The sequence below is a fragment of the Cervus elaphus genome, chromosome 24 (assembly GCF_910594005.1).
Source record: "Cervus elaphus chromosome 24, mCerEla1.1, whole genome shotgun sequence".
NCBI lineage: Eukaryota > Metazoa > Chordata > Mammalia > Artiodactyla > Cervidae > Cervus > Cervus elaphus.
Genome location: NC_057838.1, coordinates 18,030,826 through 18,058,087, shown reverse-complemented (window position 1 = coordinate 18,058,087; position 27,262 = coordinate 18,030,826). Strand labels below are relative to the sequence as shown.

Sequence of the window (27,262 nt, the reverse complement as noted above, 5' to 3'; positions counted from 1 at the left end):
AAACATGATAATCAGAGGACTTTTTCAGTATGAATTATTCCTATCTGTTTCAACTTATCATTGCCATCCAGTACCAACTCACAAGGACTTCCTGTTTAACCTAGCAGCTATAGATGGTTAAAGGGACATTTTTTTTTCTTAAAAAAACCTATGTAGATAATAAGGATTTTTTAAATGTCTATTTCTATGTTTATTTCAGAAGTAATTCACATTTATCATAGACCAGAATCAGAAAATTCAGATAGGGAGAAGGATGAAGAAAAAGATGCCCTTTACAAATATCTGAAGATGCATATTTTGTTATGCATATTTATATACTTAAAAATGGGGCTTCCAGGTGGCACTAGTGGTAAAGAACCTGCCTGCCAAAACCTGAGATGTAAGAAACACAGGTTTGATCCCTAGGTCAAGAAAATCCCCTGGAGAAGGACATGGCAACCCATTCTAGTAGTCTTCCCTGGAGAATCCCGTGGACAGAAAAGCCTGGTGGGCTTCAGTCCATAGGATCTCAGAGAGTTTGACACAACTATAAGTGATTTAACATACACACATATTTAAATATACATTTGTATTTACCTAATATAAAAACATATTTTGATTTTAGCATGCCTGTTCTCTTTCATAAAATTGTAAATATTTCTCCATGTCAATCTGCATTCTGTACATTTTCCATAGCGGCACAGTGTTCTATCATTTTGATATTTGGTAATTAACTGGACTACCTCCTTACCACTGACCAACTAGATTGTTTTGATTTGGAGCTAATGTAGATATGACTGCTATTTTTGAGGCTAAATCTTCGTCCGTATTCTCCATTTTCCCCTAAGAATAGATTCCTAGAAGTCAAAGAGTTGTGATCATCTTTCATGATGTTTTCTTATACTTCATTTCCTAATTTTTCTTCTAAAAAATTGCCTGCTTTCTCCCTAGCAGAGGGTGAGCGGGCATGTGTGTCTGTGTGTGTTAGCCTTTGACATCGCAAGAGGTTTTAGCTTCGTCGATTTGATAGACAAGACATCTCTACACCCATACTTACAGACGCACAACGATTTTCCTCCTCATTTTATCCAGTGATGTGCTGTATCTCCTTCTCAGGGATCTTTAGCTGCAAGTATTGACATGCAGGGCTGGGTTTCCTAGGTCTCAGATGTGGGGCCTTGGAGGCAGGCTTGCAGTTCTTTCCCTTTCATCTTCAGTCTGCAGGAAGTACACGATGATACTAGTTTTTCTTTAGAAAGAGAAGTAGCAGAAAGAAGAGTGGTAGGAAATCCATTCGGAAAACACACTCATTGGCTTCCCAGGTGGTACAGTAGTAAAGACCCGCCTGCCAATGCAGGAGACACAGGAGACATGGGTTCGAGTCCTGGGTCGGGAAGATCCCCTGGAGAAGGGAATGGCAACCCACTCCAGTATTCTTGCCGGGGAAATTCCATGGACAGAGGACCCTGGTGGGCTATGGTCCATGGAGTCTCAAAGAGTCAGACATGACTGAGGGGCTGAGCACACACACTCGTTGAAGGTATGCTGTGGGCCCAGCACTGCTAGGAAGGGAGGAAAAATGGGAAAGGAGACAAATACCACCTACCAGTGTGATGCCCAAGGAAGGCAGGGATTTTTCACTTGATACCACTCCTGAGAAGTGTGTTCCCTTGGACCGATTTCAGTTTCTATCCTGAATGATCTTTGATATTGCAAAGGACTGCTATTATATGCCATTTCAAAAAAATTGTGCAAGAAAAGAAAAAAGGGAGAGAACGTGATTTATCAGAGAAACTAGAAAAAACTGTCTGCCTTTGTGTGGATCTCTTCTTTGGCTCTGATTTTGCTTTGTGGAGTTCCTATGGAAGTGCCTTAAATAGTTTGAAAATACTAAGCAATCTGAGCATCAAATAATTTTTTTTTCTCATGCCAGAGAACACTAACACTTCCCCTACACATGTACATTGTACGTTTCTTTGAAATGACAGCCCCCTAGCTAAGGAAGCAGGAAAGGGGGAAGGTGGGTGCTTAAAACTGATTGGAAACAAAGAAGCATTTGACTGGCAGGAGAGACTTGGGTCTCCTGGGCTTGAGGTTGCTGCGGTCATTCTTCAGATCTGGGAGACTGTTGCCTGAGCTGAGAGAATTCTTCAACTTTTCAGCAAGGTTGAGAATTCCATAAAAGCAGCAGAGTACTTCAAATTCATGGTCGGTAAATAGACCTTTTTCTTTTTAATTGCTGAGTTTTCTTTAATTATAATGAAAAAAGTTAATTTTTTCATGAGGCTTTTGGAAATTTGTGCATACATGTTTATCTATGTATGTACCACATTTTAAAAACCTCACATTGTGTCAATAGTCGTGACAAACACCCTATCATGTTTGCTTCCCTTCCCCACAAAGTCAAGAGAGATAATAATTCATGTTAGAATTGCATGTGTTTAAAATCCATCATATCTTTTTCCATTGAGCAGACCAATAAAATTGGGTTTTAGGATTTATTGGGTTCGAATTGCAATTGTCATTAATTTTAACAAGGGGATTTGTAGCATGTTTCAGGATTATGCCTCAAGGAACCTAATTCCCTGGTGAACCATAGCCCCGAGGGATGTGTTAGTGCCTGACCAGGATTGTACTATCTGATTCCATCCAGAGTTGCCGTCGTGTCATGAACGGGCACAAGTCCCGACAGAGAGCTTATCTCTTGGTCTTGGAATCATCTGTATGGAGTGTGCGTGCTAAGTCGCTTCAGTCATGTCCAACTCTTTGTGACCCCATGGACTGTAGCCCACCAGGCTCCTCTGTCCATGGGGTTCTCCAGGCAAGTATACTGGATTGGGTTGCCATTTCCTTCTCCAGGGGATCTTCCCAACCCAGGGACTGAACCTGCATTTCTTACATCTCTTGCATTGGCAGGCAGGTTCTTTACCGCTAGTGTCACCGGGGACTCTGGAGAGCAGAAGGAGTTTTATTCATTGCTCTTGACACACTACTTAGCACAAAACCTGACACTTGATTCATGCTCAATAAAAAGATTTCCCAAAGTGAGCTTGCTTTGTGTCTTTTCCCAGTACCATCAAATGGTAATGTTTTAAATGTGTTACCTACAGTAGATCCTTTATCATCACAACCTGATCTCTTCAACTCTCAAAGACTGTCCCTTCTTGCTGGTACTTAGAATTTTTCTTTGATGGGATGTAGAAATTATTTGTCTTGTACATATGGTTTGAGATATCCATTATCTCCTTACATCCTCTTTCACAATGATGCTTAGGAAAACTCTCCCCTAAACTGTGCCAACATTTGGCCTTTTGTCTCAATGCCTCAGAGACCAATAATAAATCAGTGACTCATGCTTTCCTCTTTGCAGAAACCATATTGTCTTTCCCCTAGAAAGTTATTTTTGTTTCAGTGTCTAATGATGCTGTACCTCATTGGATATTGGACAAGCGGAAGAGAGACACTTGCTTCCCTAAGGCTCCCAGGTCCTCCCTTGACCCCTTCTAATGAACAGAATGACATTCACAATCTGCCAGGGTGATAGTGGTGCCTGTTTGTAATGTTGGACCCAGCATCTTGGCCAACGGTTTTCCAATTTCATCCTTGAGTTCCTTCAAACCTTTGGGTGGCTGCCACCTCGTCCTGCATTAATTTCATCAGTTTGACTTGAATGAGTTGGGATGCTGCCCATGGCTGAATTTAATATCATCTGCCTGTCTATTTCTGGAGAACCTGAAGAGTGTGGGAATCTCTCTGATATCCTTCCAGGTAAAGAACTTATTCTTCATGACAGCCATCCCATGTCTTTGGGACCGCAACCTTTGCTTCTCTGCCATTCATCACAGATAACTTCAGATTTGCTAAAAAATGACCATGAAGGGAAAAATAGGAAATTCTACCATTGTGTCCTTTTGTCATCTCTAATTTGACAAAAACTAGCAGTTGAAAATGTATCTCAGAAAGAAGATTCTACTTATGGATTGAATTTTTTTTTTTCTATCCTAACTTGTAACAAAACTGATCAGGGTCCCATAATACAGGAAGATTATATGTAAGTTAAAATCTAAGAAAAATGGGAAATATAAGGATTAGGGTATAAAAGGAAACCTGGAAAAACGCTAATGAAAAAATACTTGCCTTAAATAGCAAGCTTCACCTGCCTCAGTGGGGTAGGCTAAAATTTGATTTTAGCACTTTTTAAAAGATTCTAAGCATCTGTCTTTTTGCTTTTATTTTTGTTTCACTATTATCTCACTACACCAAGGCTTTCTCTTCTATTTCTACTCTCTGATATGACACTTGAGGCCCTTTTGACTTCTTGGCATAAATTGTTCCATTTGTTTTCCTTTGCACAATTCTAGCTGTCATATTTGTTGTTTTCCAAGGAAGATAACTAAAAACATATCTGACACTCCTAATTAGGCTTTCTAGCTTTGTTGTTTCAAGGCCAAACAATTTCAGAGAGTCCATTTTTTTGTGTGTATGGGGGTTTTTCTTTCATGGCAATTCAAAATGCTGGTACCAATACATGTGAGTAAGAGAGTATTTTTATTTTGCAGAAAACTCAGAGGTGGTAAATAAAGATTAATATAGATTTTTAGTCATTGTGCTTAAACCCTAATTTGTACAGAAATTGTTACTGGCATATAATAAAGGAATTAATTGTAGACCAAATCAAAAAACAGAAACCCTGAAAAATAATCACCATATTTTCTATATTGAAAGAGCATATGATCCCTGCATGCAAGCACACATGTGTTTACTCAACAAACATACTTACCTGTAGGTCAGTATGATGGTGGTGGAAAACTGTAATTGAGGGAGTTTTGTTAATTGCAAAAGGAACCAGGATCTTCTCTGATAGTTCATTCTGAGGGCTATTTGGGAGGTTAGAGGATACTGATCTTTTTTCAATTAATTATTATGAAATGTAAGGAAAATATAAAACATGCATGATACATATATAAACAGCTTAAATTTATTTTTATGAAGAAGAATAATCAGGTGATTCCATACAGATTAAAACAAAGATCATAAACCCAGGAATTCCCCTGTTCTTGATACCAACTTTTTTTTTTTTTTTTGATACCAACTTTTTAACTTTTTTCTTTAGTTTTGTTTTGCAGTTATATATTCTCAAATAATATATATACATACTTTACTTTTGCCTTTTTGAGATTTATATAAATGCAGTCATGCAGGATGCATTTTTTTGATTTGGTCTTGTTGTTATTACTGAATCTTACCTTATGTCTATAAGAATCACTCCATGTCACATAATTGGAGGATTATTCATTTGCGCTGTTTATACTATTCCTTATGAACATATCACCATTTGTTATCCGTTTTGCTGTTGGTGAATATTTGAGTTAGTCTAATTGGGAGCTTGTACAAAATTATGCTCTGAACATTTTTTGTGCATGTCTTCTATATCCCTGAGATGCTGTCTGGTATAATTTTCTGTTTTCTTGAAGATTATATTTAGGCATTTCTTAATGAATCAAAAGGTAATTTCATTTTTTCTGGCAATAGAATTCTGTCAGCAATTTTCCTTTAGAACTCTAATGTCGTTTTTTTCCTCCTTTGGGTCTTTTGGTGTTGTGTATTAGAAAGTTAACTACTTAATTAATTCTTTTAATGGCAAAATGACTCCTTTTTCTAGCTTTCTTTAAAATTTTCTAACTTTCTTTACTTTCTGCCATTTACCTATAATGTTATTGATATGAATTTTATTTGGTTTTTGTCACTGGGACTTCACTGACATTCATTTGGGCCTCTCAAATGAATGTGCAGAGTAACATATTTCATAGTTTTTTAAGACTCTCCATTTAATTACTGACCCGACCTCCCCTTCTTTCTTTGCGGGCTCTCCAATTAAATGCGTATTATACTCCCTTACCACTTCTTCTCTTACTCTGTTTTCTAAATTTCATAACTTTGTCTTGCCTTGCTCGCTTCATTGTGGAGAACTTTAGGGCCTGTTTGAAATCCAGTAGTCTCTCTTCACCTTTGTCTAATCTACTGTTAACACTGTCCCTTGAGTTCTTCCTTTATTATTGTCTTTCCAGTTTCACAGCATTTAATTGCATCTTTTTCACATATAGACCATCTCTGGGTCCTTGTTGATATTAAGATCATCTTTTATCTTCATGCACATTCTGATCATAGATTCACAGTCTGCCTCTGCTGACTCCAGTATCTGGATTCCCGCAAGCGCTGTACCTATTGTTTCTTCAATCTATGAGACCTGGCTCTTCTAGAGAGGCACCTTATTATATTCTTGATGGTTTACTGAATATTTTATTTAAAAATTTACCTTCAGGAATAATTTGAAACTAGAAGTGAAGCTCTCTTCCTTTATAGAGGGTTTTATTCTCATTTTGTGGGCATCTAGGGAGATTAGCAGTCCAGGACCAAGGCTTAAAGATTCTTGAATCTTCAGAGTATAACTTTGACTTCTCTTTCCAGTGGAGACCTTTGGGTCTTAAACAAGAGAAACAATTGCTTTAGTCCCCTTGTTATACTGACGGCTTTGATTCTCTGTCCTGAAGCCCGTTAACTGGCTGCTGGGGAGAAGTGATGGTGATACCCTGGGTCCCCACACGTGGTGGCCACACTCTCCCTTCCCTCGCCCCCTCCCTCCCCACCTTCTCCCCACACTGCCCCTTCTCCCCTCCCCCCCATCCTCCCCCTCCCCTCCCCTCCCTCCTCCCCTTCTCTCCTTCCCTGTCTCCTTCCCCCTTCCCTCCTCTCTCCCCTCTCCCCTTCCCTCTCCCCTTCCCTCTCCCCTTCCCTCTCCCCTTCCCTCCTCTCTCCCCTTTCCCTTCCCTCCTCTCGCCCCTCTCCCCTTCCCTCTCTTCCTTCTCTTCCTTCTCCCCCCACTTCCCCCTCCCTTTATCTCCCCCTCCTCTCCATTCCCCCTTCCCCCCATTCCTTCTCCCCTCCCCTTTCTCTCTCCCTTCCCTCCCCACCCCTCCTTCCCTCCTCTCTCCCTCCACCCTCCCCTCTCCCCTTCCCTCCTTCTCTTCCCTTCCCCCTTCTCCCCTCCCTTCCCTCCTCTCTCCCCTTTTCCTTCCTCTCCCTTCCCCCTCCCCTTTCCCTCTCCCTTCCTCCCTTCTCTTTCTCCTTCCCCCTCCTCTTCCCTCTCCCCCTTCTCCCCTCCCCTCCCCCCCTTTCCTCTCCCCTCCCCTTCCTCTCCCCTCCCCCTTTCCTCTCCCCTCCCCTCCCTTCCCCCCTTCTCCCCTCCCCTTCTCCCTCCCCTCTCCTCTCCCCTCTCCTCTCCCCTCCCCCTCCTCCCCTCCCCTTTCCTCTCCCCCTCTCCCCTCTCCCCTCTTCCCTCTCCCCCTTCACCCTCCCCTCCCCCCTCTCCCCTTTCCTCTCCCCCTCTCCCCTCTCCCCTCCCCTTCCCTCTCTCCTCCCCTCTTCTCCCCTCTCCCCATTCTGCTCCCGTCACAGCTGCCCTCCTGGATCTGAACCTGTCCCTGTGCTCCAGGCACCTCTGGCTCCCCTCTGAGCTCCACTTCTGCCTCTCCTGTACATCCTACATAAATAAAAGTTTATTTCTGCTTGTGTAGGTCTGCAGTACTTTTATTAGATGCAGTTTTTATATTTTTCCAACCTTTGTGTTATTTTCAGTAGGAACATTTCACGTTCATCTAGTCTTTTATTACTAGAATTGGTATATGTCAGGCTTTGGCTTTTAATAATCAGCTGCACTTCAGTGCTGCCAGTGGGGATGAGCGTTCATTGATTTACTCACCTTTTCATTCAGCCTGCAAATGTGTGCAGCCTCTTTATGTGTTGTCAAGTAAGACATGCTGTGTGCCTTAAGTAAACTCAAGGGATAGTAGGAGAAACAGATTTTAAGCAAATAATTAAAATATATAAAATAAATCAATAAAATATAATATTTTTATTTATGTTACAGAGTAAAAAGCGATTGTTTTGTAAATGTAGATCAAGTGAAAGTATAACCCTCCTGAAGAAGCTGGTTTAGAAAATTTAATTGCAACAGAGGTAACTTTTAAAATGGTATTTTCTGTCCATTTTTAAAGCAAAGATCAAAATAACATTGTGTCAGGCATGATGAGGAATAGAAAAATCATTCGTAACCCACCAACCAAAGTTAAATCATTAAAATTTTTATTGATAGATGAATATTTATATATTATTTTATCTATATTGATGTAGTCATATATTTTGCTTCTATAAGAATATAGAATCTATAGAGTCTGTATTTTGCATCTCCTTTCTTTACCCATTCCTGCCACCATCATGATGGAAAAAACAGGGGTACTTGGGCTTATAAAATCTTGATTTAAATTTACTCATTTGTTAAATGATGACCACCATTATCTTACCAGATTTTGTATTAGTTCTGAGACTTTCCTTGCATTTTCTGAATATATAATACCAGTATATAACTATGACTTGCTTTCTTTCTAATATTCTAATTTATTTTGGTTGCTTGATATAAGTTGCAATTATGATAAAATCTTCAAAACTATGTTCAGTAGTAATAGTAAATAGAAGGCGTTTTTTTCCTTCTTTGTTATTTTATTAAAATTGCCTTAAAATATATATTCTTTATAAATCCTCTTAAGAAATGACTTAGGGATGACTACTGAATTTTACCATGTCCCTTTTTAATATCTGATCAGGTAGTCCTAGGGCTTCCCTGGTGGCTCAGGTGGTAAAGAATCCGCCTGCAATGCAGAAGACATGGTTCGATCCCTGGGTTGGGAAGATCCCCTGAGAAGGAAATGCTTCCCACTCCAGTATTCTTGCGTGGAGAATCCCATGGACAGAGGAACCTGGTGGGCTATGGCCAATAGGGTTGCAGAGAGTCAGACATGACTGAGTGACTAATAGCAAAAGGTAGTTCTGTCATTTTAATCATGAACAAAGTTAGGTGTGTGTTCACTGATTTTCTGCATTCCTGATTAACCTCACTTTGTTGCAGTAAATTGCTTTATTATGTGGATGGGTTTGTATACTTAGATTTTGGCCCGTGGACATACAATTGGGTTTCTCTAATGGCTCAGACAGTAAAGAATCTGCCTGCAATGCAGGAGACCTGGGTTTGCTCCCTGGAGAAGGGAATGGCTATCCACTCCAGTATTCTTGCCTGGAGAATTCCATGGACAGAGGCTACAGTCCATGGGGCCAGAAAGAGTCTGACAAGACTGAGGAACTAATACTTTCACTCTCACTTCATACATATGATTAGTCTCCTCTGTGTGTGTGTGTGTGCACCTGTTATCTTGGTTGGATTATATTTTGACTGTCACCTTTCAACTATTGTTTTTGTTTTAGAATGATTACAAGAGCATAGAGATCATCAGTTTTAAGAAATGGTCAGAAAAGTCAGTCATAAAATGCTTGTTCAGAAATTTAGGGGGAGATAATTCTTTGTTTATATTGTCACTTTTATTCAGCTGTTAAGAATTTTCTGCTCTGCTTGATCAATTTCAAGAACATTTTCTCAAATATTTTAATAAATTTTATTAAGATTGTGTAGAATCTATATCACCTCATCATTTTCATCTAATTTTCACCTTATATCCTTGCCTGAAGTCTTAGTTTTAAAAATACTTTTCTGACCTAATTTGCTTACCTTATCTTCTCTCCATAAGAATCACTGCTTGCATTTATTTTTTCAGTTCACATCTTTATTAAGTTTATTTAACTGTTAGTCATTTACTCCTGCTTCCTTATGTTTTTGTTCTGTAAAAAAATGTTATTTTACATTTGAGGACAGTTTTGGTTCAGCTCCTCATTTTGTTTTGGAGTATTCTCATTTAAATTATTTTCCAATTAATCTTTAATAATAGTGTTGATTTACTCTTCCAGCCAAGGGTGGTTTATAAAAGTAATTTTAACTTCCCAAGTGCTGAAGACATGTTATGAAATTCTGGTTTGTTTTATTGTAGTCGGATAATCAAAATGAATAGCAGATATCAAGAGTGATGAATTTTTACCTTTTAAAGTCAAAAGTTGGAAGGGTATCTTATCCAGAATCCACTTTTAGTTTGCATTTTCTTTCCCAAGGAGACAAACAATCCTCAGGTTTGGGGAGGGAGGAAGGAAGAGTGTTTGAAAGGGAACCAAGCCTTAAATATGAATAAGCAAAGCCAGGGGCATTCCAGAAAAAAACAGAACTTCCCCATAAGTAGAATCTGTGGGTTCTTTCCTCTCCTGATTCAAGTTCTGGGTGAGGCTCAGAGTGTTGGGCTGGCTCCCTCCTTCCCTACCTCTCATGTCAACCTGGAAAATAGAAATTAAGCAGAGATGAGAAGGGAGTGTATTGAGGCATGAGGGTGCCTGAGATAGCCCTGAGTTCTCCTGTAGGCTTCAGAGAGGCTGGTCAGGAGATCAATCGAAAGGGACAGAGAATGGACCAGGGACACCAGGGAGCCTGGAAATAGGGCAAGAAGCAGGGAGCCCGACTCCTGTGAGCTGACAGCTAGAGGCCGTGTGAGGTCTTCAGATGTAAACCGGGAAGACCATCTAGGAGGAGCTAGAGATGGGGCAAGGGGTCAGTACAAGGACAGCGGTGACCACACTGCAGAAACAGACGTCCCTTCCCTGCCTTCAGTCACCAGACTCAGCAATTGAAAACATAAGATGCTCAGTGAAATGTGAGTTTCAGACAAATGGCATATAATATCTTACTTATTTGTTTGGCTGCACTGGGCTGACTTGCAGCGCATGGATCTTCACTGTGACACGCATGCTTAGTTACTTCCCGGCATTTGGGGTCTTAGTTCCCCGATCAGGGATTGGACCTATGTCCCCTGCATTGAAAGGCCCATTCTTAACCACTGGGCTACCAGGGAAGTCCCATATAATATTTTAGTAAAAATATATCCTAAATATTGCATGGATAATACCTTCACTAAAATTTTTCAGTTTTATGAGTTTATATGAAACATATAATTCAAATTCAATAGGTGGTTTTGTATTTTATCTGGCAACCCTCCTCAGTGGCATCTATGAATGTCCCAATAATATCAAACTAAGAGGAAAAGAAAGAGGAAGAATCTCAGTCACCCTTATTTTATGTCTGTATGGTCCAAGAGATCACTCGATTTGAGTTTTGAGTTTTTCTGGAAATGACCCGATTAAATACTTTGCATTAGAAAGAAACATAGCTCCAAATCAGAAATGTTTTCAGCAAAAGAAAAGTGGTGTCATTTTTGCCTGTCCAAAGTGATACCATTTTGAAATTTGTAACAATTTTGTTTTTTGGTTCACGTGACAGGTAAAAGCTGGCACTTCACAGTATGATGTTTACATCATTACCCAAGAGACCAGCACAAGTTAAATTAGGATTTCGCAGTATTTGTTCCAAATAGCTGTGGTCTTCTTCTCTGGTCCAATCAGCTGGGACCAGGGGGATGGGCTGGGGGAAGGTGATACCATTCCTGTGGGAGAGAAGGAGAGCAAGGGGTCGCTGGCAACTGGGCAGAGAGCCTGGATTGTGAGCTATAAACATCTTCCATCTCTTGCTGTGACAACTTACTAATGGATTGCTGAGTTTTAAACCTGGTCCAGAAACAGAAATGGAACAGGGAAGATGGATTGCATCTTGCCCGTTGCTAGCTCACAGCAGTTGTCAGAAAGAAGTTCACGGCTTCTTTTTTATAAAGCGAGTCTCTCCCACAGTATGTTTCATTATGCTCTTGTCACGGAGCAGCACATGTCACTATTATATGTCCTTTGGATCTTATCTTAGCGTATTATTCCTCTGTTTTATTACCAGTTTTAGACAGCACCACAGTGTGGATTAAACCCTTGACACCCAGTCACCAGTCACGGAAATACCAATGCATTCATTTAGAGGATTGTCAGCATCTTTGTGCCATTTCAATATCCAGCTTGCCAGAGATGCAGTGAGATGCAATGAAATACATAGCTTTTTTTCAGAGCTACTGAGGATCAGGAATTTATATATAATAGGAAAAAGATTGTTTTCTACCAGCAAGGTAGCAGCAGCAAGCGTTAGAAGGTTAGTCACTTTAACAGATTGTATTTTCCCATTGTGAGAGCTATAGGCTGCCCTTCACTTAAAGGCTTCAGTTGAAAGCCAAGAGGAAAATCTCCAGGGGAGTGAAGTTCTTTATGTGTCTCCTTAATTTAAAAAGGTTGTGGCTGGGGATGGATTCACTGGTGATGAGCGCTGACATAAACTTTATGAAGCCAGCAATCTTCAGCGTACCGTGGAGTCTGATATTGGCTACGGAGTTTACCAGTGAAGTGGTGGGAACCTGTGGGGATTAACTGTCCCCACCTGGAGATGTCCCCCAAAGCCACCATTGCTTTAGGCACCCTTGAGGCAGGGTGTCACTTCCATTCAGGGCATTTCTCATAATTATTTAGGACCAAAAAAATGTCATTCCTTGGTGCCAAGCTGCAGAAATCATAGAAAAGGAATACTGGAGAATTCCCAGGTGATCCAGTGGTTAAGACTCCATGCTTCCAACGTAGGGGACATGGGTTCGATCCCTGGTTGGGGAATGAAGATCCCACATGCTCAGCAGCATACCCCACCCCCGAAATCGAAAAAAGTAAAGACGTACTATCCTTTATCATTGTACCAGTTCATGGATTTTGAGAGACTGGAAGAAGAAAAATATAGCTGTGGTTTATTTGAAGTTCCTGTGGTTCTGGGCACAGGACCTGTCAGCCCACAGGACCTCCCTAGAGGGTGCTGGACAGAGGGGGCTTGAGGGCTGGAGGATACAGGCTAGGCTTCAGGGTGACATCGTCACCCCAGTTATTCTCAGATTTATGTTCTGAACAGTCCAGTGTAGTCTGGTCCTTTATGTGTCACATAGACTACTCCCAGGCTCTCATCCCAGAGCTAAGCAGCTGTGACAGCAAGCACATGGCTTATGTGTGCTCAGTCACTCAGTTGTGCCCGACTCTGCGACCCCGTGGACTGTAGCCCACCAGGCCCCACTGTTCATGGATGCTCCAGGTAAGAAGACTGGAGTGGGTTGCCATTTCCTCCTCCAGGAGATCTTCAGGAACTGAACCCGCATCTCTTGCATCCCCCGTATTGGCATGTGACTTCTTAACCCCTAGTGCCATCTGGGAAGCCTCTCAAATGTATGAAGCTGAAAATATTTCTGTCTGGCCATTTACAGAAGTTGTTTGCCCATCCCTGATTTAGAACCTCCAGAAGAGAGGGCGTTGTCTTCCCCATGCTCTGGGACCACAGTTTGACTAGGAAACTCTGGCATTAAATACAGTTCATCAGGGGTTCCATCCACGTAGGGCCCTTGATGCCTGGCAAGACTTGTGTTCAAATTCTCCCTCTGTTCTGCACTATGTGACTTTGACAAGTCGCTGAACTTCTCTGATCTGTCATTATTTTATCTGTTAAATGGAGACATTTCCCATTTTGAAGAAATACTCTGACCTTGAATGAGAGAATGTGCAGAAATGCACAGTGCACCGCCGGCCATGTGGTGGGCACCCTGTGCATGTCATTTCTTGTTTCCTTGTTGGCCCACATGGAGGGCACAGGTTCTTCTATGTGGACAAGTGCCCATGTGGATAGTGGGAACATTCTTTGCCTTTTTAGCACATTTCTATATTTTATCATGAGCCTGGGAAAAAATACTTTTGTTCCCAAAATTCTAGGATCTATTCAGAGATTTCTACCAAGTGCTTCCTAAATTACCAAGTGTTATTCAGGCTAGTTTTCTGTGGGATTGACCAGGGTTATGGTAATAACAACCAACCCTTTCATGGGATTTGTACAAAGACAAGCAGGGGGCAGTGTTTCAGAAACGGCCCTCCTGGGTAGCATTTCCCTGTTCAAAGTCGATCTCTCACCTGTGCCCTAGGCCTTAGAGGCCAGGCCTCTCAACGATGTTCAGGCCTCAGAAGTGTAGGCCGGCAGCCTTGCCGCTGGACCTGCCCCCGTGAACAGGATCACGATACGCTGGAGAGATAGTCTGACTTTGTTGCATATTGCATTCTGTTGTGGAATGGCTCTCCTGGCCTCCGTCCAAAGCAGCACTCTTTCAGCGTCTGTTTTCTCCAGTTTGAAAGACCTCATTTCCATCTATGTCTGTCCACCCATCTTGGAGAGAATTAACTGACCATCTACGCTAAAGGAATATGTTCTGAATTAATAAATGTTTTCTTCCAGACATTCACTTCAACAGTGTGCCATGAACACCCGGCCCCCAGAGGTAGGATGCAGCACAGTGTCATTATCTTCACACTACTGATGTGCGAGGAGTGACGCGATGGGCAGCATGATGTAGGTGACAGTTCTCAGTAAAGACTCAACGCTTAGTTGGCTGGATGCTTTTGCTGTGTCCGTGGGACCAGGTGTGCCAAGAACTTGGCAAATAGTCTGTCCCCTTTCATCCTCCTTTTGGCACAGACATCACTTCACATTTCATTATGTTTCCACATCGTCTTCCCCCTCTTCCCCTCCCACCCTACCACCTCACCTCCCTCAACTCTCCTACCTGCCCTGCTCCCCTTCCTCCTTTGCTCTTCTGATTCACCATACTGTATTTTTGTGAGCTTTCTTAAATCCCTTTTGCAACAAAGAAGGTTGGCTGTATATATATAGAATATATATATTGGCTATATATATCAGGTAGAATCTAGAAAGTCAAAGATGGAACTAACGCAAGCTCTCATTTCCTCCCATTGGGTTGAAGGAGTGAGATTTACTCATATCCATGTGGATACGATTAAGCTTCCAAAAACAAATGAATCTTTGTCCTATATCACAAACATCTAGCAAATCAAAAAATGTAATAGATTAGTTCAGTCAGTTTAGTCATTCAGTCGTGTCTGACTCTTTGTGACTCCATGAACTGCAGCACGCCAGGCCTCCCTGTCCAGCACCAACTCCCGGAGCTTACTCAAACTCATGTCCATTGAGTCAGTGATGCCATCCAGCCATCTCATCCTCTGTCTTCCCCTTCTTCTCCCGCCTTCAATCTTTCCCAGCATCAGGGTCTTTTCTAATGAGTCAGTTCTTCGCATCAGGTGGCCAAAGTTTTGGAGCTTCAACTTCAGCATCAGTCCTTCCAAAGAATATCCAGGACTGATTTCCTTTAGGATGGACTGGTTGGATCTCTTTGCAGTCCAAGGGACTCTCCAGAGTCTTCCCCAACACCACAGTTCAAAAGCTTCAATTCTTCGGTGCTCAGCTTTCTTTATAGTCCAACTCTTGCATCCATACATGACTACTGGAAAAATGATAGCTTTGACTAGACAGACCTTTGTTGGCAAAGTAATGTCTCTGCTTTTTAATATGCTGTCTAGATTTGTCATGGCTCTCCTTCTAAGGAACAAGCGTCTTTTAATTTCATGGCTGCAGTCACCATCTACAGTGATTTTTCAGCCCCCCAAAATAGGCTTTCACTGTTTGCATTGTTTCCCCATCTATTTCCCATGAAGTGATGGGACCAGATGCCATGAACTTAGTTTTCTGAATGTTGAGTTTTAAGCCAGTTTTTCCACTTTCCTCTTTCACTTTCATCAAGAGGGTCTTTAGTTCTTTACTTTCTGCCATAAGGGTGGTGTCATCTGCATATCTGAGTTTATTGATATTTCTCCCAGGAATCTTAATTCCAGCTTGTGCTTCATCTATCCCGGCATTTCACATGATGTACTCTGCAAATAAGTTAAATAAGCAGGGTGACAATATACAGCCTTGATGTACTCCTTTCCCGATTTGGAACCAGTGTGTTGTTCCATGTCCAGTTCTAACTGTTGCTTCTTAACCTGCATAGAGATTTCTCAAGAGGCAGGTAAGGTGATCTGGTATTCCCATCTCTTTAAGAATTTTCCACAGTTGTTGTGATCCACATAGTTAAAGGCTTTGGAGTAGTCACTAAAGCAGAAGTAGATGTTTTTCTGGAACTCTGTTGCTTTTTTGTTGATCCAGTGGATGTTGCCAATTTGATCTCTGGTAATAGATTAAGGTATTATTTTTTTGCACATCACATCCACACCAAATCCTTGGTCATATTTTACATAGCTCAGAGCATTTTCCCCACCAGCGAAGACTCCAGCATTATTCATATTGACCCCATAATGTTCTTTATTTAGGTGCATGGATGAAAATCACTCTTCACTTGTACTCACACACAAATAAAACTTTGATGATTGGCCTTCACAGCACAAAAAGAAGGCAGATAATCATCCTGGTTTATGTGCTCTGGTGAAAACTCAGCACTTGAGAGTTTCCTGGATTCAACGTGAATGTAAGGCCTACTGAAATTTCTGGATCAGAATTTTTCAACATAAGGTCAAGATCCCTCAGAGCAGTGGTTTGCAGTCCTGGCTGCACAGTAGGGTTACTTGGGGAACTTGAAAAAAAAAATTACCCCACATCAAAGATTCTGATTTTTTGGTCTGGAGTAAAGGACTCTGAATTGCTATTTTTTAAAAAAAATCTTATCAGATAATTCTAATGTTAACTTGGATTAAGAACCACCATACTAATTAATCTTGAGTTATATAGTCAATTGTAAGTCATGTCAGGGTTTTATTTTCCTTTTTAATGAACAGTGACAATAAAATGGAATAGAAAATATCAGTATGCATTTGATGTAGAAATGACGGCCACTCTCTCAGAAAATTTTTGTTTCCATTTCTTGTAGTTTAGAGTGGATGCTATCACTATTTAAAAGTAAGTTCTTACTGTGGGTCGTAGTCAGATTTTGAAAAACAGTGTTTTAGATTATCTTTAACAGAGAAGGTATGTTGATAGCTGGCCGGGGAAGATCAGAAAATTTCCATCTGTCCTAAGAGAGAGGCCCTGTCGAACTATTTTTAAATGTGTGTGGGGCATGCAGAGGTATTGCCAAGTGAACTCCACACTATCAAATGTTCTTGTCTATTTATAGAAGCCCTCACACGTTCTTTGAGACATTAAGCCTGACTTTCCGCTCCCCATAGGCACCACCACTGCTTTAAAGTATTAAGTTTGCATTTCTTAAAAATGTCTTTTAGCTCAGCCTCCTCATTTCAGAATCTGCTGAGTCTAAGCGTTAGTTCAGGGGTGTTTAAGGAAGATTTACATTTCAGAGGAAAGTATGGGGGTAGTGTGTGCTTTCGTCCCCTTCCACCTTGAACTGGGGCACAGAGTTGTAGGATCTGTTTCATAACTTAGAGAAATACAGTGGAAAAGTGATAATTTTGAAAACTATGTCAAATACATTAAAGGAAGGAGAGATGGAACTCACCTGTTCAAAAGCAGCTTAGGAATTGTGGGGAATAAATAATCTCTGCCCCAAAGAGGAAGACAAAGCAAGTATGTATCATGGAAGTTGGATCCTCATGGATGAAATGATGTTTCATCAAGGAATATATCAATCCCTTCACAGTGCACTGTGTGGTTAAATGTGTTTTATGCATGAACTGAATGAAAAGGGAGACAATATTACATTTTTATGAAAAAGCCCATCTCACAGCACCCAGAAACTTTCTGGAAACAGCTTGAATCAGGCCGTCCATCAAGTAGGTCTGCAAAGAGGGCTAACAGCGCAACTGTATTTTGAGACAACAGAGGCTGATGTGAACTTTACAAAAGGAGATGAGGAAATGGCAGGAAATCACCACATGCCTTCAGAGAGCCAGGTAACCATCCACCAGCTCTTCAGAATTTGAAGCACAAACCCCGTAAATATCAGCACACTTCTAACCCTAACATCTCCTAGAATATACAGGTGATGAGGGGAAGGGGAGGAGGGAAAACTGCAGAATTAACTGAAGATGTGGGCAGAGGCTGACGTGTAGGTGACCCCAGTGGTAGGCACATGCTCGAAGGGAACGGAACAGCACACAGAATCATCCGGTCAGAAAACAACTCCTTGCCGGTCACTGAAGCCTCTTATAACAGAGTGGACGCCTTCCGCAGAAGCCGAAGCGGTCAGTGACTGACCCGGCTGTGCAGATGGCAGAGGAGAACTCAGATGTGGTGATGAGTTGAGGGAGAAACTGTGGCCGTTCATCAAGAACAGATGTTCTCAACCTGGAGGTGACGTGAGATGACTTAATAATTTTCTACTGTAACTGAGAATAGAAAAAACTACAGCAGGAAGAAAACGAATTAGATAAATCCCCCAAATAGGGATTAATGGAAAATGAAAAGCGTCTATGTAAAGAACTCAGGAATGCGGGGACACCCACTCTGAGGTGTCTGTCTGACAGACGGACACATCTGTGTGCGGGGCATGACGCAGACTTACGGTGAGTGCGGGTCCCGGAAGTGGAGGCTTGTAAGGGGGCGGATCCTACAACATAGCTGAGCAGCATGTGAAACACAAGCCACCGTCATCAGTGACTGCATGGGGCGAGGAAACCGGGGTGGGGGGAAGTTTCACGGAGGAACAGAGACAGGAGCACAGGGAAGATTGAAGGCAAATGTTTTTGTTGTTCTAAGTGATTCTGATGACCAACTCTCATTTCTAAGGATTTGTAAAATGTTCCATTTGCATCTGAAAGTCAGAAAGAAAAGAAAGAAGGAAAGAAAGACTTAAGAAATCCCCAAAGAGATAAACTTTGAGCATTTTCGTATCCTTCCGTCCTTCTTTTCTCTTTCTTCTCCTTTATTTTCTTTCCAGACTCTTCATGGCTCTGCCTAATACAGCCACCTTGTCCATGATTCAGTTTGATCTCCTTCCTTTCATGGAAAATGACACTGACATTGTTGTCATTGGCTTGCTCTCTTTTCTCCTCCCCAGCCTGCCCCTCAGCAGTCGGTCAGCACATCCATTGTGCCTCCTCTGCCTAAGGACTGAAGACCCCCAGACCAGCTCCACCTGGCCAGGTTGTTGCAGGAAGGAGGACCCCTTCCAGGGCCTGAAACCAGGCTCTTGTCTAACACTCAGAAATGAATTGTCCAAGGAGACACATGTACTGACAAAGCAAGAGATTTTATTGGGAAAGGGCACCCGGGTGGAGAGCAGGAGGGTAAGGGAACCCAGGAGATCAGCTCTGTCACATGGCTTGCAGGTTTTATGGTGATGGGATTAGTTTCCAGGTTGTCTTTAGCCAATCATTCTGACTCAGAGTCCTTCCTGGTGGTACACGCCTTGTTCAGCCAAGATGAACGCCAGAGAGGATTCTGGGAGGTGGTCGGACATGTGGTGTCTCCTTTTGACCTTTCCCAAACTCTTCCGGTTGGTGGAGGCTTATTAGTTCCGTGTTCCTTACCAGGACCTCCTGTCGTAAGACAACTCATGCAGATGGTTACTATGGTGCCTGGTCAGGGTGGGCGGTTTCAAACAGTGTGCTTCCCCTAACAAGGTGATGGCTCCTGGCCCTCAGCTCCCCTGGTGTGTGCCCTTCCCCACTCTCACCGTGGACTGTACTTGTTGTGTCTTCCATTCTAACTACACTGGGACTTGTAAAGACCCACATCATCTAAGACAGCCATCATCATGATAGCTAAGCAAGGTCAGGCTTACTTCTGCTTGGAGAATGAAGACCGTGGATAAGTCTTCCTATTGCTCTAAGATGTCTTATAATAGCTTTAATATATTCTGTCAACTTGGTCTACTCCTATAGAGTTACTGGCAGATACATCCTGTTACAAAGGGTGAGTGGCTAGGAGGGGTAACAGGCTCATTTCATAAACAGTGAGTTAGTCTAGAGCTGTCAGCATCCTAGTCAGCATCTCGCCTGGGGAGAGCATAAATCAAAGAACGGTGGGAATGTCTGCTTAGGGTCGGGAGTGCGAGGATATGCATGCGAAAGGGAGCAGTGGGCAGGGTGTTGATCACAGACTGAGTGTTCCCAGTAACACCGTTTCCCTAGATTTTCATCACGTTCCCGGATGGAGGCGAGAGCGAGGATCGTTCTCTCCATTAATCAAGGAGGAAAGTGAAAGTCACTCAGTTGTCTCCAACTCTTTGGGACCCCATAGACTATACAGTCCATGGAATTCTCCGGGCAAGAATACTGGAGTGGGTAGCCTTTCCCTTCTCCAGGGGATCTTCCCAACCCAGGGATTGAACCCAGGTCTCCTGCATTGCGGGTGGATTCTTTACCAGCTGAGCCACAAGGGAAGCCCAAGAATACTGGAGTGAGTAGCCTATCCTTCTCCAGGGGATTTTCCTGACCCAGGAATCGAACTGGGGTTTCCTGCATTGCAGGCTGATTCTTTACCAACTGAGCTATCAGGGAAGCCCAAGCCAAGGAGGAAAATGAAGCCCAAACTGCTTAAGTGACTCGCTCTGAGCTCTGACACCAAGGTACAAAACCAGAAGTGGGATCTTCATGTGCTGACTCTAACATTATCCTACCAGATCAGCAATGACGGTAAAGTGTATATCTTTGGGAACTGTAGAGAATTCCACAGCCAGTCACTTTCCCCATGGCATTTGAGATACTCGGTGTCTTGGCTTCTCTTTCTTCCTCTCTGTGGGTGACCACATTAATTAGCCCTGCTCTTACTGAATTAATTCCCTCTCCTATTCAGTTGTTCCTCACCCTTCAGCTCGTAGGTGACACATCTCTGCTTCTGAAGATCCCCATCTAATGCCTCTAAGTTGGTGAAAGATGAACTTCTTTCTTGCTCGTTAGACCTTGTTTTCCCCCCTAATCTTGCTCTGTACTGTAACTGCCTATTTTTCTCGTCCCGTCTCCACCTTAAACTTCTTAAGGATAGTGACTTTCTCATTTACTGCTCCAGCCCCAGTGCCTAGCACAGCTTTTGGCACATAGTCCAGCTCTCAAAATGTTTCCTCAATAAATACATAAAGAAACATCAGAAGCTATGATCATTTTAAAAATTCACTTTTGTATTCTAGACCACAACTAAGCCTTCCTGTTACTCACAGTCTAAATTTAGTTTTGCACATTCAGTCACCAAATATGAGCCTAGATGCTTAGTCCCTCCATGGGGTTATGTCTCTAGGCCCCCAGCGTCATAGTGCTTGTTGTATAAAAGTCCTCAATACCTAATGTGGAATGAATAATTAGTATGAAGGTGATTAATAGACTCATTTTCTAAAGCACTTAGGCAATTTCTCATATGTAAATAAGGGTGATATGGGACAGACTATGTGAGAAGCCATCGGGAAGGATTTTTAGGAGATTTGGTTAAGTTGAAAAACATAACTGCTGGAAGTGGAGACTTCAAGTAGGTCTGGGTAGTCACTGCTCCTGGAAAGGAGCTCGCAGAATCTTGTCTGGCCTGTGGAAATCAAAGACAGCTCAGCTAACCTTGACAATGAAAATATCGCTCAGGATGTAGACTCGTGACTCAGGATGTCTTTTCAGTGATTAAGTATCACCATGTGATAGATTAAGTACGGCCAGTGACACTTATTTAGAAGAATCTCAAAGTGCTTTAGAGAGAAGGTATTATACTTAGTGAGACCGGAAGTCACATTTACAGGAACAGAGCAAGAGGCTGACACAGGATGCGAATGGCTTTGACCTCTAGTGCAGTACGTTCTCCACTGCCGTGTTCAAGAATTCCTCATGAGTTCCCTGAGCTGCACAGTGGGCTCCCATTAGCTCTCTGTTTTATACACGGTATCAGTGGTGTACGTGCGTCTGTCCCTGTCTCCCGGTTCACCCCACCGCCTTCCCTTTCCCTCTGCTTAGTGCTCTGTGGTCAACAAAATGGAAAGGACAGCCGAAGACGGTATGTGTACCTATAGCTGGCTTGCTTGGCTGGGCAGCAGAAACTCACACAACACCTAAAGCAACTCTATTCCGATTAAAAAAATAAACAAAAAACTCCTCATGGATGTTTATAGGGCCCTCTCCTCCACATAACTTCCCTGCTGGCTCAGATGGTAAAGCGTCTGCCTACAATCTGGGAGACCCAGGTTTGATCCCTGGGTGGGGAAGATCTCCTGGAGAAGGCAATGGCACCCCACTCCAGTACTCTTGCCTGGAAAATCCCACGGATGGAGGAGCCTGGTGGGCTGCAGTCCATGGGGTCGCAAAGAGTCGGACACGACTGAACGACTTCACTTTCTTTCTTTTCTTTCTCCTCCACGTGTATTTAAGCCCCAGTGTGGAGAGAGGAGAGTGTCACGGGTAAAGAGAGTTCGCATCCTGAGTCCTAGCAGCCTCAGTTTGAAAGCCAACTGTACCGCTCAGTAGCTACATGATCTTATGTCATTAGCGGAACCTTGCCAGGTTGCAGCTTTCACACACCTGCAGTGGCACTGAAAACATTATAGAACAACCTCTTCAGGCTGTTGTGAGATTTACGAGTTCACCCACACACAGTACCTGGTACACAGTGAGGAACTCTGCAAATGTTAGCTCCACTCATGCCTGCTACCTGCTCGGTGGAAAGGGGAGTAGTGGTTTCTGGACTCTTGTCGTGTGCTTGTCATTTGTCATCTCCCTTGACTGTGTAATTTGTTCCCCAGTTTTCCTCTGCTTTGCCCCGAGAGGTGCCTGACTGCTGGTAACTACATGTCCCACGCTTGCTGGCCCACTGGCTTCAGACAGAGCTTGAGGCTGGAAGGTCACTGGTCTCTCTCTGCATGGGTAGCATCACCAGCCAAGGCTGCCTCCTCTCTGATCTCCTGGCTCTCCACACAGAGCCTTTCTCTGGGCTCACAGGTCCTACTGGGAGCCCCCATTCCAAGGCTTCCTCCCACACATTCTGCTTTAGGAGTGAGGCCAACACATGAAAAAATAGAATAAGAGAGAAAAGATAGATTCCCAGTTCAGTCCTGGATCCAACTGTGCCTGCTATATGACATATGACTGGATTTTAAAATATACATGCCTATAAAAATTCTCCTTTTTGCTTAAGCTGCTGATTTCATTTATTTCCCTTGTCACTGTATGTGTCCTAGCCCAGTGTCTCCTAATTCCTGAGAACTATTTGAGACGCCATCACAATATGGAACAATCGGCATTCTCATTGATTATTTGTCTTTGAAATTTGGATAGCTAGTATTTATTGTCTTGCCAGGGCTAAGAATATAAAGATGAGCAAGACAAACACAGCCCTTCTCTTTAATAGCACAACAGAGGCTAATTATTTTCAAAAACGTTAACTTTTACCACACTTATTCTAAAGTGCTGTTTTTCTCTGGAGCTCTGAACATCCTCTTAGTTGATGTCTGTCTTAAAACTAGAGACATCTCATCCATTTTAGTACAAGGACTGAAGCTAAAATGCAAAGCAGGGACTTTGGGGGGAGAGTTTTCATTTATTTTCAGTAAAGGAAGTCCCAAGCCTCTAGTTGTTCATGAAGCCTTCCCAAGGCAGGAGGATTTTTCAGTGCAGCGAGATCAGCAGTGTCATGACTACAGGGTAATCACTCATCTTGCGACGGACTTTCTTGGCTCTCCGCTCCTCCATTTGCCTACTGTGATGCCATTCGTCTTCCCAGGATGGATGGGTTCCTCTCCCTTTCAATCACTAGCAGCAGGCACTGAACCTTGCCCAGGATGTGTCCAGTGTTCATATGCTTTGGGGATTTTTTTGCATCTTTCATGGTCGATGAAAGTAAATTTGTACTCATGATGCAAGTACAAGTGTGTGTGTGTGTGTGTGTGTGTGTGTGTGTGTGTGTGTGTGTGTGTGTGTGCATTGTCCTTAAGCTGCAGTGGCCTTTTAATGTCATAATATATGGTCAGGCTGTAGTTGCTATGGAAACAATACCCAAATTTCCTGACCTCTGAGAGTAGGGAGATGTGGCGGTGGCAGCTATGATCAGAGTTGAGAGATTGATGATAGAATTAAGCTAAAGATTAAAGAATAAGCGCTTTTTCTACCTTAATGATCACATTGGAGCAATCTCCTCTTCTCCTGTGTCTACCAATATTACCCGTCTGAGCCAGGCTGAAGGCTTATGAGTATTGCTTTGTTATCTTAAAATCAGTTTACTTTTGGATAGTGGCTGAGTGGGACTTGGGAGTTCTTGACTATAGTCGGTATACATTTTTTGCATAGTATTGAATCATACGTTCTGGTGCAAATACCCAAATTAGTGTCCACACAGGCCAATATTGTTATTGAAAGAGCAAATGTGTGCTTTCATTTGGAATATGATACCTTGAAATTTTCTTTTTATTCTTTATATACTTGTTGATCAGTCAGATGGGTACGTGGAATAAATACATTCTCTCATGGAAAAGCATTTTATTTTAAATGTAACAGTGTGTACAAAAGAAAGCTTATTCTCAAAAGTAAATCTTGAAAATAATCATTGAATTATCCTTGCTATTAGAAAATATGTTTTGTGTTTGGTATGCACACTGTAAAGTACAGTGCCCGACTCATCATAAGTAAATTTCTAAATGTTCGTTGAATGAATGAATACGTAGTCTCTAAGGAAAAATAAAATACATATTCCCTCTTTAGGAGGGATCGTTTTTTTCTGGGACCTCTGTGACTCTGGGGAGTTTCTCCAGGGCTTCCTGTCAGCACTGGTGGTTCTGCATTGTTAAAGTCTGGAAGATGTTCCTGTGCCCGTGTTTGTTCTGTTCATATGATATGTCAGGATGATGGGGGAGAGGGACAGCTTAGTGAGGGTCTTTGTGCTCAATACCGTGTTGAGCTCTGTGGGTGTGGACGTGGACAGGAAATGATTCCTGCCATCGAGAAGCCGCTTGGTTCTCGAGGAGGGAATACAAGAGGGCTGCTCGCCGAGTAGGGGGACTCAGAACCAAAGCCAACAAATGCTGTCAAGGGTGAGAGGAGGAAAGGGGTCTAGCCGGAGAGGCGGATAAAAAAAGCTGGAGGGAAGCAGAACCTGAGATGGAACCCAAAGGAAAGGCTGGCCTAGGTAGAGAGGGAAGCCACATTCGATGTTAGTAAACTTCACAGTTTATAAATATGCTGGGTATATTCTTCCGAATGTGCCAAATATATTAAAGCAGAGACAAGGTCAAGCAAACAGTGTGAACATAGATATAGACAGGGCATGATCTTGTGGCTGAGGGACATTGAAGAATTTGATATGCTGGGGAAGCGGAGGTTCTAATAGGTGTTCCCTGGGGGTGAAGATGCTCAGTGAGTTGTGGGGGCTGAGGGGTGGGTTAGGAATCCTGGGGGTTTAGATCCCACATGACTTTGAAGGAAACAGGGCTTAAACACTAATAATTTAAGGTCAAAGTAAAGACTGTAGAATGGAAATAAACAGGCTAAATTGTCACCCAGGGTAAACTGTAGAGGGAAGTAGCTAGTCAGTAAATGTAAATTGAATTTGATTACAGATAAAACCAGTGTGAGACCAAACCCCAAACCCTATGTAACTGTAGGTGCTGTTTAGTCAGTTCTTTTTTTACTCTTCCATTGCTCTTTCCTCAGATTTGGTCTTTTTTTTTTTTCTTTCTCCAATCTCTGGGTTAACTGTTGATTCTGGCCTTTTCATTATGGATATGAATTGAAAAGGGGGATTTTAAAGCCTAGTTGTTATTTTTTTCTTTTTTTTAAATTTATATTTATTTGGCTACACTGGGTCTTAGTTGTGGCACATGGGATCCTTGATCTTCCTTGTGGCATGGGAATTCTTAGTTGCAGTATGTGGGATCTAGTTCCCTGACTAGGGATCAGACCCAGGCCCCTGCACTGGGAGTCTGGAGTCTAGCCACTAGACCACCAGTGAAGTCCCCAAGGCCTAGTTTTTTCACCTGTGAAAGTGTATAAAGTATATATAGAACGTTGGGTTTTTTTCTATTGTGGAACCTTGAGTGAGTTACAGGTAGATTATTTTTTTTTTTTTTTCATCTGGAGAAATTGGCCCATGTTGTTGATGTCATACAGATGATGACATGGTCGGTTAAAGTTTCTTAATACTCACCAATACAAGTGTGAAGATGGACTTAGCATTCTCAACTGTGAGGATTTGGGGTTTTTTTTTGAAAATACAAGGACTCGTCTGTGTCTCAAAGTTAATACACGCCTAGTGTTCCAGACACAGGTCAGTCACAGAGCCAGACCAAATGCCTTTGGCACAAAGCAGTAGGATATTATACAAGGTATCGTTGGTGGGGTGTGTTTTTTGAAATCAAATGTTTTTTTTAAAATGGACAGTATTACAATTTGTCTGTCTTTCTTTTATTTTTTTTCCCAAAAGGACCTTCTTAAGAGGTGCTACTCCGCCAACGCGTCTTACCTCTTCCAGCAGGATAAATTCTATGATGTCAGCTATGACACGGGTGACAAGTCCATCCAATGCAGCAGGAGACCAGATGCATTCAAGTTCTGGATGGCCTGGAAGGCCCTGGGCACATTAGGCCTTGAAGAAAGAGTTAACCGCGCTCTTGCTTTATCTAGGTACTTGCCGTGTGTGTGTGTGTCTGGGTGTTCATGGGTGTCTAATAGACTCACTGAAAGTACCATCTGTAAGATCTGTACATGTTCTCTCATATATGGATCCCTTCTTTCATCTCATAACCGTTTTCTCAGCACCCACTATTTTAGATGTTGAGGACAAAGCAGTTCTCCCCTCTGCTCTGCAGCATCCTAGCCTGGGGAGAGATACATCCAGGTGGCAGAGCAGATAAAATACAGGTGCACCTACATTTTGGTAAGGGGAGGTACACGATGCTCCAGACGCACTCAGGTGGGTTCCCTAGCATGGCCATGAGGGGTGCTGGCAGAGGTTTCCTGGAGGAAGGGACATGCAGCTAAGACCCAGTGAGGAAAGGAGGGACGGTTGATTTCAGGCAGAGGGAGCCCCAGGTCCAATCTCTGGGTGTGGGAGAGATCCCAGTAACTTCAAGGACCCGAAATGTGGCCTGTGAGAATGTGGGGCTGACAGAAGGACAGACAGGCAGAAGTGAACGTGGCAGCACCCTGGTTGTTCGTCTTTTTGTAACATGAGGACAAAGCTTTTGAAACCACTTGCAGTGACACCTAGGGAAGATCTCGAGATGCGCGTGCTGGGCGCTTGTCACCTGAGAGGACTCTGCTGCTGAGACCAGTGGGTGTGGAGGGCAGGCCACGGCCAAGTGTGGCTCTAACAGTGATTTGCCGAGCCTGAGCTCTATAGGGTTAACCTGGGTTGTGTTTTAAAAATTGAACATTCAAACATTCCAAGCAGTTTTAAATAGGGAAATTGTAAACAGTCTAGACTCCTGGCTTCTTTCAGAAGGTGGTGACGAGGCAGTGAACACAGTGGTGCCCTCCACACCCCCTGGGTTTCCTCCAGCCTGTTTTACTGTGTACAGAGAGCCAAGAGCCAGGGGAAGCAGGGGCCACCATTGACAAGCTTCATGACCGGGGCAAGCTGCTAAAACTTTCTGTCCTGTTCCATCTCAGGGTCCTGAAGATAGCAACTTTGAACTCAGATAACTGTTAGGAT

The 27,262-nt window shown here is 42.7% G+C and overlaps 1 protein-coding gene across 4 annotated transcripts in view; it reads left to right on the top strand.

Moving 5' to 3' along the window:
* Positions 1 to 27,262, top strand: part of GADL1 (glutamate decarboxylase like 1) — a 179,030-nt gene that overhangs the window by 68,632 nt on the left and 83,136 nt on the right. For all 4 annotated transcript variants that reach the window (XM_043886404.1, XM_043886406.1, XM_043886403.1 and 1 more), the window contains exon 12: positions 26,033 to 26,232. In XM_043886404.1, coding sequence (XP_043742339.1) covers positions 26,033 to 26,232 — 200 coding nt within the window. The remainder of the gene's footprint in view (positions 1 to 26,032; positions 26,233 to 27,262) is intronic.